The following is an 11,036-nucleotide window of genomic DNA, read 5'->3' on the forward strand; positions in this document are numbered from 1 at the left end:
AAAAAAAAAAAAAAAAAAAAAAAAAGGAAAACACAAACATGAGATAAACTCTGTTTGCTTCACACATCAAGCGAGTTTTCAGAGGAGCTAATAACAGAGTGCAAGGTTCAATAACTTGGCTCTAGCCTGTATTGAAAGCTTTATGAAAGAGAAAGGGTATGTAAGGAAGTGGAAAGAAAGACTCACCTGCAACCTTTTGACAATCTCTTTGATCTCCTCGTTGTTAATAAAACTCTCCACTGAAACACATTCTCCTCGTTCATAGAAGATTTTGAGGCTGGTGTCAGTGGAAGTCCACCCTATCACATCTCTACAGGAACAATTGAAGACCACGCTCTTTGTTTCCTGTTCAATGAGCACAATGAACTCATTGGAGATCCCTAAAAGGCAGTCTAGTTCCATGGCCTTGGTGTAGTCTTTAGCCCGGACTACCCACACAATGGCCCCCATACTGCTGAGCTCAGCTCCTGGGTATGGCTTAGACTTTTCCTTCTTCTTGGAAGCCAGAGAGATGAATGGAAACTTGCCAGAAGGGTCGATAGGGGTGTTGGTGACATTCTTTTCTGCCAGATCTTTCAGGTATTCCTGGCGGGTCCGAGTTGCCATGGCCCGGAACTTCTCTGATTTATGAGCAGCATTTTCTGCATTTATCACTTTGGCCAAAAGGAAGTCCCTGAACACATTTGACTTAGGGAAAGTGACCCCTTTAGGAATAGGAGGCCCAAAGGAAGGCACATCTCTGGACCTGGTAACAGCCACACTGAGAGACAAAGATCAAAGAGAGCCATGTCAGTACTTCTCAGTCTCACATCATCAGAATAAAATATACTTTCTCAAAGACAGAGACGTACCTCAGATGCAAACTAGCTGCTTATTTTTCCATGAGAAACAACATACATTTCTGCTTAATTGAAGCATATTTTTTCATTCAATCACATTTAGGATTTATACAACATAAAATTTTTTCTAGGCAAAAAACAAACCTCCCCAAATCCCAAAAGCTTATGCTATTAACTTTCTTTACTAGATAGGAAACTGACCATAACTTCATGGAAAAAAAAAATAGGTTTACTGTAATATTCTGCATAAGACATTTTAAATCCTACTAATCATTTTTGGGGGATGGGGGGTTACTGTAACCACATCATCTTTCAGAACAAGCATGTATTCTGTGAGAACACAAATGTGTTCTTCATTTTAGATATGATGTCTATAAGCAGAGAGCGTATACTGAAAATACCAGACGATGCATGCCATAAAAGAAATGAATTATATTTTAATGAAATTTAACTAGTATTTTTTGGCCTAAGTGTGAGTCATTATGCAACCAGATTAAAAGCATAATTTTAAAATGAAAATTGGAATCTGAGTAATAGTATGAGAATAATCTTTATGTAATATCAACAATGCTTTAAAATGATATCTTTAAACTGAACTATTCCTTGGTCCTTTTGGTATTTTATTCTGACAGTCTATTTGTAAGAAAAATGTTTTCCTTCTTCCATTCTTCTAAGCAAGATTGATATAAAAAAGCCTGTTCCAGTCATTTCTTCTGAATATATATTTAAAATTGGGCCTAAGAAAAGGATCATATGAACATCTGTAATAACCTATTATTTTTAACCTCAAAAGGGAAAAATCTTCTCCTAAAACAACAAAGGGAGTTGTTGAAATAGAAATACAGAGGTTGCGTGTTTTATATCATGTTCCAAGATTTTAGTGAAGTTTGACATGGCTGGAAATAATGATTCTAACACATCAAATATTCCTCCTTCCAAATTAAAAGTCAGCAAATTATGCAATTATACTTAGTATTAGGGAACCAATAAAAAAAATGGTTTCTCCTGAACTCTTGGAATAGAAATGGCATCATCAGAGAATATGCATCTTTCAAATAAAATTGAAGAGCTTTGTTTCACTTTTTTTTAATGAAGGGTTTTGCTTTAAGATATTCAGCTCTGCTTTTCAAGAAATAGTTATTTCTTGTGAAAATAAGAAAAATAAAAATCAGCAACCTCAGGATGCAAATTATATTTTTGGCGGAATGGAAAAGCTACATGCTCAGAAGATGCCATGGGATGGCCTGTTTGTTGGATTCACAAATATATTTTTAACAGACTACTTAGTTCACTTCATGACAAAGAAAGGTGGCAAGCAACACTCCATTTTCTAACTGGAGGAGAGAATTCAGAGACTTCCATATGGCTTAATTATACCACTATGAATCAGGAAGGCAGATTTTCTTATCTATTGTGAACTGCCTGACTTGAACACTGACAGCTGTATAATTTTAATTTGATCATGTTAATTTTTTTTCTCTTAAAGGCAAGCAAAAGATGCTGAAATCCAGGTTTGCTAGATTTTTTCTAAGTGGAATTCTATAAGAATCCAGAAATATTTAATATCTTTCCTTTTAAAATTTGCAATTTTTCATTTGCTAATTTCACTCAAATTGTTATTCTTTCTCAGAAAATATCTGTGATTTTATTTTAAATAAGGAGAGCAAAATGCTCAGCAGAGGTGTGATTATAAGAACCCTTCATCTACTTGCCCCTTTAACTGGCTTTCTACAGATCCATTTATTAATTGATAGAACTTTAGACAAACATACACTGAAAACCTACCAATAATTAAAGCAGTTATAATGAACTGTGAGGAAAAGAACCGAATCCTTAACATATAATTTTCAATGATTCACTGTGGTAGGGAGGTAAATGATACAGGCACTGAAATCAGCTTTGCATAGTCAGAAATAGAATCCTTACAGAAGATGAGGAAGACGATACCCTGGAATGCTCTTTTCAAATAAAGAATTCTGTTTTGGATAAATCAAACTGGCAAGGTTCCTACGAAGTTAAAAGCTTGTTAATTTAGATGCCACAAATTCTGAACTCTTGATAATAAGTCCTGGGTTAAGCTAAACAGAATACTTTTGCCTCTGTAAGAAAATAAGCCGTTCTAGAATCTCAGTTTGCTATATGTAGTTACTTAAGATCATAAATGGTTCTTGGTATTTTTAAAAGCAGATTCCAAAGGGCCTCTGCTTGGCCATGCTTATGTTAGCCTAGTTGGCAATTCTGTGCCTTCTTGGAAATAATACATGCTTTAAAATCATAGCCAAGCTTTATTTACCCAGCATGTTGAAGACTGGAACGTTCTACTCAAGAGGATTATCTAGATGACAGAATTCAGAGGCTACAACAGTGATGGAAAGTTATCACGGGAAGAGAACTTAGAGAACTCAATTGTTCCTCAAATTCTTCCAATAAAATCTTGGGTTTCATCTGAAAATTCACCCCAATTTTATATTCCACTGAAAAATATTTGTGTTCGTTTCAACATAAAAATATCTTCTCACTCCAAAGTCTCTGGGTACACTGAGGGACCAGGAAGGTGTCTTGTTTTTATTCTGTGGTTTGGCATCTTCCCGAACCTCCGGTTGAGCAGCTGGTATAAATTCTTCACTTCTCCAGGAAACAGATGCAGAGAAGTAAAAGGATTTGCCCAGACTTGTCAGAGAGAGCCAGGATTGGAATGTAAGCTTCTGGACAGCCAAGAGAATGCTCCATGACAAACCCACACTTACTCCCTCTGAGGAAGTGCTTTGAAACCTTCTACTCCCGAGGTGCCTGCTAAAACGGGCCATCCCCATGGGTTACGTGGCCAAAGAGACGATGAGGCTGTTTCTAGTTGATATGGGCCATGTAACGTTGGTTGGCATCAAACAGCTTGGATAAAGTAACAGGTCTTTATACCTATGGCAAACTTCAAGCTTACACATAAAAACATCCCAAAGACTTCTAAACAGAAGTTTAGTGGATAAAAAGTGAGAAAAATGACATTTTAACTTTGGAAGCACCACGGAAGACCAGCAATAACCAACAATCCCCAGCCTAAAATTTAAAAGGAAGGTAACAAAGAAAACATCAAATGGTAGAGGGAAGTCTCCTCTTCTTGGAGCCTGGATCAGATTAACTGGCCAGGGAAGCTTCCAAGAAAGCAGATCTGGGCAAAGGGCAGGAAAGATCAAACATGTGCCAATCATTCTCTTGATTTCTAATAATATTGATCCACCAGTCACTGAGCACCTACTATGCGCTAGGCACTGTGCTCTTGTTGAGGATAAAGGGTGAGGATGTCCTGGGCTTAGCCCTCCAGAAACTCAAAGTCTGGTGGGAGCCACAGCCAGTGGTTTGAGTCTTCTACTTGAGAAGTACAGGGTGCTGCTGGTAGCACTTAGGAAAGAGACTTTAGTCCTGGGAAGTCCAGGGAGGCTTCTCAGAAAAAAGAAAAGCAAGAATTCATCAGATGAAGTAGGGGCAGGGGAGTGTGTGAGAGGAGGCCGGCCTTCCAGCCCAAGAGCAGCATGTGAAGAGTGGAGGGGCAGAGCACGCTGTTCTGAGGAGTGGTGAGTGGCTCCAAAGGAGCGAGGTAGGTGTCAGAATGGTAGATGAGACTGACTGACAGGAGGCCAGACCTGAAGGCCCCCATGTAGTAAGCTATGCTCAAAAGTCTGAACTTTTCTCTCAACGCTTTTAAGTACAATGAATGATGTAATCAGACTCTTAGAAAGGTCAGCTGCAGTGGACAATAGGGATGATGATTAACTGAGGCTTAAAACAAACCTTAGAGAAATTTTGACCACTTGACCTTCTTGGATTTTTCTTCTTCTCAGTTGAAGCTTGCAAATTCTTTTCTTTTTCTCTTTTTTTTAAGAGAGGAAAGAGGATGAACACAGACATTTAATGGACATGCATCACACTTCCTCTCTGCCTATGCTAGACATTTTACTTACAGGATTTTAAGTGGATGTCAAGCAGCTTCCCACTGCACTAAGAAGTGTAACAATTTGGTCTAATTCAAAGTGCTTTTTGTACTACATCATACCGATTCCTTTCAACAGTTATTACATTTTAATTGCCAGGTATGGAAACCTCTCTGAGAGGAGTAACATAAATTTCTACCTTCCTAAACATACCTACTGACCACAATTTAACATTTGTTTTGAAGACTCAGGGTCATTGTTATAACTACTTATTATTATTCTAGTTTTAAAATGATAAAAATTATTTAATTTCATCAAATAGTGTGTCAATGTTCTGATTTACAAATGTTTAGGATGTCCTAAGATCTTCTTTAGAGTCTTTTTCTCTAAACTGGCATCTAAATAGGGTCCACACATTGCAATTAGTTTAGCTTTAAAAAAATGTTTTATTCTACAGATTCCCCTCCATTTTCTCACTATTTCTTACAACTTATTTATTGAAGAAATTGGGCTTTTTGTCTACACAGTTATCCAGCGTATGAATTTTGTCAACTACAAATATGTTCCTCTGTCTTTTGTATTTCCTATAAATTGGCTTGTCTGGAAGCTTGAGGAGATTCAGATTTAATTTTTTTTTGGCGGGGGGCAAGAATAATTCATAGGTGAGGTTGTATTCTTCCATTATGAAGCACACATTTGTCTCTTTTTATGGTATTTGCATCCTTTGGTGATCAATGCTTAAATCCATTAATTCATTAGTTGTTGAAAAATGGTATTATTCTATACTATGTTTTCACAGTGAAGCCCTCAGGACTGACTGAAGCATACAACAGGCCCCCTTATCTACAGTTTTGCTTTCTGTGGCTTCAGTTAGCCCTGGTATAGTACAAGGTGGTATTTTGAGAGAGACACCACATTCATATAACTATTATTAAAGTATACTGTTATAACTGTTCTATTTTATTAATTACTGTTAATATCTTACTGTGCCTAATTTATAAATTAAACATTATCATATAGAAAAAAACATACTGTATACAGGGTTAGGTGCTATCTGTGGTTTTGGGCCTCGTCTGGGGGTCTTGGACTATATCGCTGACAGATAAGGGAGGGATTACTGTATTTGATTTTTTGGTCCAAAATCAAATGACCCCAGACTGCCATGCTGATTGAATTCATATCTTTGATGCGAATAATTTTTCAGCATCTCCTCTATCTATAAACAAATATTTGTTTCCAGCATACACTCACTATTAACAGCCCCTTCACCTTTTTTTATTTTGTTGCTTCTAATCTTCTCTATTGACTGGGATCAGACAATTAAGGTCACTGCAACGATACAAATGAAACAATGGAGACTGGAGGGCTCCCTTTTCGGTTATAGGATAAGCTTTAGCATGCAGACTTAGTGACTAATTTCTGAGTTCTTGGCTACATGATGACTCACATTAATTGCCCTCTGGAATTAGTCTGAATTAGGCAGTTATTCCTATGTAGGCTTTCTAGTCTCCAGGGAGATATAATACCACAGTATTTTGAGATCTCATCTCTGCATCCACCATAGGGATTTTTCTCTCTTTGTTCTGATATATCCCATCGTCTAGAGTAGTGTCTAGCACATATATGCTAAGGGCTGGATAAAGAACTGATAAAAAATAAATGAATAATGACAGTCACCAAATTTACCTTTCTGCATACAGATTACCTAGCACGGTAACACTGGATAATTTTTCCTAGAATTCCACTTACGTAGTGTTGAACTGATGGCCTAGCATACCAGGGGCCCCCATTATCTTTCCTGCATTAGTTATCTGTTTTGCATTAGTAGCCTTTCTATTGTGCTTTCCATCCTCCTTCTCATCTCCAGGCTTCTATCCTTTCTACTGACCACTCCTAGAATGATTTCTCTTTTTCCCACTGAATTCCATCCACTTATGCTTTAACACACACACTCCAAATCCCAGCTTCTCATAAATATCCATGTAACTTCAGCCTCTAATGACCTGACACCTCTCTGCACTATCACGGCAGGACACTCTTTCAAGGGAACTTTTCCCCTTTCCACAGTTCAGATTCCAGGTAGGTGTAAGTAAGTAAATATATGAGTGTTCAATGAGGTGGAGAAAGCACCTGAGGTACAAAAAATAGTTAGAAAGAATGAATATAACCTAGTATTTGCTGGCACAACAGGATGACTATAGTTTTTAAAATTATTTTTACAGTTAAAAATAATTTAATTGCAAATTTAAAAATAACAGTATAACTGGATTGTTTGTAACACAAAGGATAACAGCTTGAGGTGATGGATACCCCATTTACCCTGGTGTGATTATTATACACTGCATGCCTATATAAAAACATCTCATGCACCCCCAAAATATATGTACCTACAATGTACTCACAAAAATAAAAAATTAAAAAAGCATTTGAGTTACTCTAGCTGTATCACTTAGGGATAAAATTAAATTAGATTTAAATGAAATGAGTATAAATCAATCCATGTCTAAGTTTATCCACCAAACCACCCCTAATAAAAGAGGCCTATAAATTCATATCCCTAGTAGTTTGAAGAGTGGCTGGGTTTGAGAAAAACTCACTGTTGTAAAAATTCTTTGAAGACCCATGTTTTCTCTGAAAATTGATATTTTCCATTCCACCTCAGAATACACTTATTTTCATGAGAAAATAAGCTCGTCCTCACCCCTCCCTCAACATTAAAGACTAGAAGAAAGGTGCTCTATTTATTCTGTGCCTTCAAACACTTCCTGACATCACCATCTACCCAGGAGGTGCCTGCCTCTCTTGAGAAGGATGCCAAAAAAATTACTGATCTTTATAAGTTTACAATAGGCAAAGGTCACTACTCTATAATCTCTTGTGATTTCTTTCAGTGATGTTACAAGCTGATATGTTCTCTTGGATTTATAAAAAGGTCAAAATTTACCACTTAAAAGCTGTGTGCTGGGCCTTCAAATAAGCCTGGTAACTAAGAAATTCCAGACGTGCTCACATGTCTTGAGCAGGGGTGTTCAGTATGCCGTTCCCCACAAAGACTCCTAGTGTTACACGATGGGGTTAAAAAGATGGGCTCTCAGGTAACAGATTAAAAGTAAGAGAGAGAAGGTAAAAATCATAACTTTCAGGAGGGGGTGATAAAAAGAAAAAAGCAAAGCACTGACGAAGGCAAGCACACCTGCCCTCAGCAGTCTGTTTAGACTTGTGCGGTCCATTACAGCGGCAGCTGGCCAGCTGTGGCTACTGAGCACTTGAAATGTGGCTAGTGTGAACAAGGAATATCAAATTATATTAAATATTAATCGATATATGATTTTAAAACTGATACTTCTGTTACATTTGGAAGAATCTGGGTGTATTAAATCTACCTTTTCCATTGTGAATTTTATGAAATCTAAATATAGATTAAGCATCACCAATGAAAATTTAGCCTCCTAACTGAGATATGCTGTAAGTCTAAAATGTACTTGAGCTTACAAAGGCTTAGTCAAAAAAAAAACATGTAAGATGTCACAGTAATTGTTAAATGCTGGAAAAATTAATGTTGAAATAATACTTAGATATATTAAGTAAATAAAATGTATAAATGGGTCAAAAACAGCGTCAATATTAATTTCATCTATATCTTGGCACTTTTAAAAAAAATCTGGCTATTAGAAAGTATAAAATTAATATGCAGTTTGCATTATAGTCCCATTGGACAGTACTGATTTAGACATGGGCTTGAAAAGAAGAAACTTTCTTTAAAAGAAATTACATAGCTTTCTACTCCCCAAACTTTGTAGTGCCCATTCAAAATGGGTTTAGCTTTCTACTAAAAGTATGAAGTGGTGTGAAATCCTTTGCATGAATCTAGCACATAGCATGTTTAAACTGCTCAGAGTATTTTCTAAATGCAAGCAGTTATCCATTCCAATTACAGCTGATTGTTCTGTGCTTTCATTCTACAACTAACCAGAGCAGCTTTCAGACACTATTTCCTTGATAAGAGGCTTCAGATCTAGGTCTCCACTGTTGGGGTTTCTACCCCAACTCTAGGAAACTACAGACGTCCTTGGTCTTGGGTGTTCACCAAGGCTCAGCACTTGAGAAGTTCTGGAACAGCCTCTGTGTTGGGAACTAGGAGTGCAAAACTCAGCTTTCCCAGCATGTGAGAGAGACAGCACAGCAGCACAGATAAGAGACTGGGCTCCAGAATCAGACTGGCTGCATCCCTGCCTAATTCTCTTCAAAACACTAGCCAGCTAACCTGAGGCAAGTGACCTGGCTTAAATTTCAACATCTGGAAGTGGAGATAAAAGCAGTACCCATCTCATAGGTTTTAAAGATTAAATGGGATATACATGTAAGATGTCTAGAACAGTGTGGGGCTTATAACAAGAGCTCAACCATTGCAGTTATTAGGATATGTGCAAGGAAGGTGACAGCCAGCAGGAGACCAACATAACCTCTACTTGTTTTTTTCTCTAAACTATGCTTACTCTACTCCTAGGATTAATTTGTTTTACTTCTAGAAATAGACAATGTGGATCCCACAAACTGTCAATCTGCACTGGTTACTTTTCATGCAGGCAACATTTTAGGATGGAAAGATGTGCTAAATTGTCCATATTTTGAAAGGACTGACACATATATTAAAAACATCTTACAAATGCCAGAACATTATCCTTACACATTCTCGCACACCACCCATATCAAGCCAGCATTACAGGTCCCCATCCCCTTCAACTCCTAACTCTTCAGTATTCTTACAAAGAAAGGTCTCTGCAGATAGAGGCCTGAATTCTGATACTCATGTGACTACATCAACAAGTGTCACTGAACACTAAATAAAGTATAGAAGTGCTTTTAAGCTTGTAGTCAGAGTGCTAATGTGAATCATGTAAGTTAGAGGCAATGATTTAGGCTTCTTTAATAACAATGCTTTTCAAAAAATTAACTTCTCTTCCCTATATATTATAATAGTTCTTCTCTGCCCTTGGCATGCCAAAAGAAAAATATAATTAGCAGCATGAGTAATTAGTTGGTTGGTGACCAGATGGTATGGATGAAGGACATCACCTAAGGAGGAGGTGCAAATGGAAACGGCAGGTGTCTAACCAACATGCCTGGGTAGTGTCAATGCCACCAGATTACGTCATCATGTGAATTCAGTCATCCGCACACAGTTTAAAGACAAAAAGAAATAGTAATAGATTTCCCATTGCCACTTTAGAATACAGAGCTGGATAGAGCCTCTGTGTGATAACCAGCCAACATCCATAGATCCCCTGCTGTGACACCCATACACACCTGTAACAGACACCGTCAGAGCAGGGATTGTGCACCCTGACGATGACAAAAACGTGCTGGAAGTGGGATCGGATGTTTTTTGGGCTGAACGGCTGTGCTCCAGGCTCTTGGAAAACGATTGTTACAATATCATTTCCAATGTGCCGCTTCCTTAGGAGCTACAAGAAAAAATAAGCAACCAACATAAATGACAATAATTTGCTCCCCCCCATTTCCCTTATGTGGTTGTATTTAAAACATTCATTATTAATCAGTACTCATTAAGGTAGGTAATCTACAAAGTTACTGTCAATGTTTTAGCCTGCCTTATCATTCCCTCAAAAGAACATGGAAGCGAATATTCTGAAATTTGCATAAAAGATACAGCCATTCAAATAGATCTACCCAATAACTTGCATACCATGCCAGGTCCCAACAACTCCAAATCCTCAGTTTCTGTAACAACATCTCTGTTCCATTTTCACATAAGAAAAAAATGTTCCATAGGGAAGATTTTTAGAGATGAGAATGGCTGAAATAATTACAATGTAATTTATGTTCTGGTTTAATTAGCTTCACTGAAAGAAAATATGGCTAAGGTATTTTCTGATATACGTTTTGTGTCACAAGCAGGGCATGTAGAAAAGTATAATATTCCAGAATGTTGCAACAATTAAAAGCAGGTAAATCTCCAGTTTAAACAGCTTCTTTAATTGCAATGAAAGCTGCTTAGGGACACCCTGTTTCACATTCAGTGGGTGTTGGATGCGTGGCTTTCAAACCCAGGCATCCCAGAGCATCCTAGATCAGTGCCTTTCAGCAGTTAATTCAACAGTGTAAAGAAAAACTGACGGAGGCCGGGCGCGGTGGCTCAAGTCTGTAATCCCAGCACTTTGGGAGGCCGAGGCGGGTGGATCACGAGGTCAAGAGATCGAGACCATCCAGGTCAACATGGTGAAACCCCGTCTCTACTAAAAATACAAAA

At 37.7% G+C, this 11,036-nt stretch overlaps 1 protein-coding gene across 11 annotated transcripts in view; it reads right to left on the minus strand.

Annotated features, from left to right (window-relative positions):
- Positions 1-11,036, minus strand: part of SIPA1L1 (signal induced proliferation associated 1 like 1) — a 393,891-nt gene that overhangs the window by 67,041 nt on the left and 315,814 nt on the right. For all 11 annotated transcript variants that reach the window (XM_017528751.2, XM_017528750.2, XM_037738573.1 and 8 more), the window contains 2 exons: positions 10,073-10,230; positions 187-760 (listed from right to left, as the gene is read on the minus strand). In XM_017528751.2, the coding sequence (XP_017384240.2) occupies positions 187-760; positions 10,073-10,230 (732 nt within the window). The remainder of the gene's footprint in view (positions 1-186; positions 761-10,072; positions 10,231-11,036) is intronic.

This window comes from Cebus imitator, unplaced genomic scaffold, assembly GCF_001604975.1.
Source record: "Cebus imitator isolate Cc_AM_T3 unplaced genomic scaffold, Cebus_imitator-1.0 Scaffold54, whole genome shotgun sequence".
NCBI classification, from domain to species: Eukaryota; Metazoa; Chordata; class Mammalia; order Primates; family Cebidae; genus Cebus; species Cebus imitator.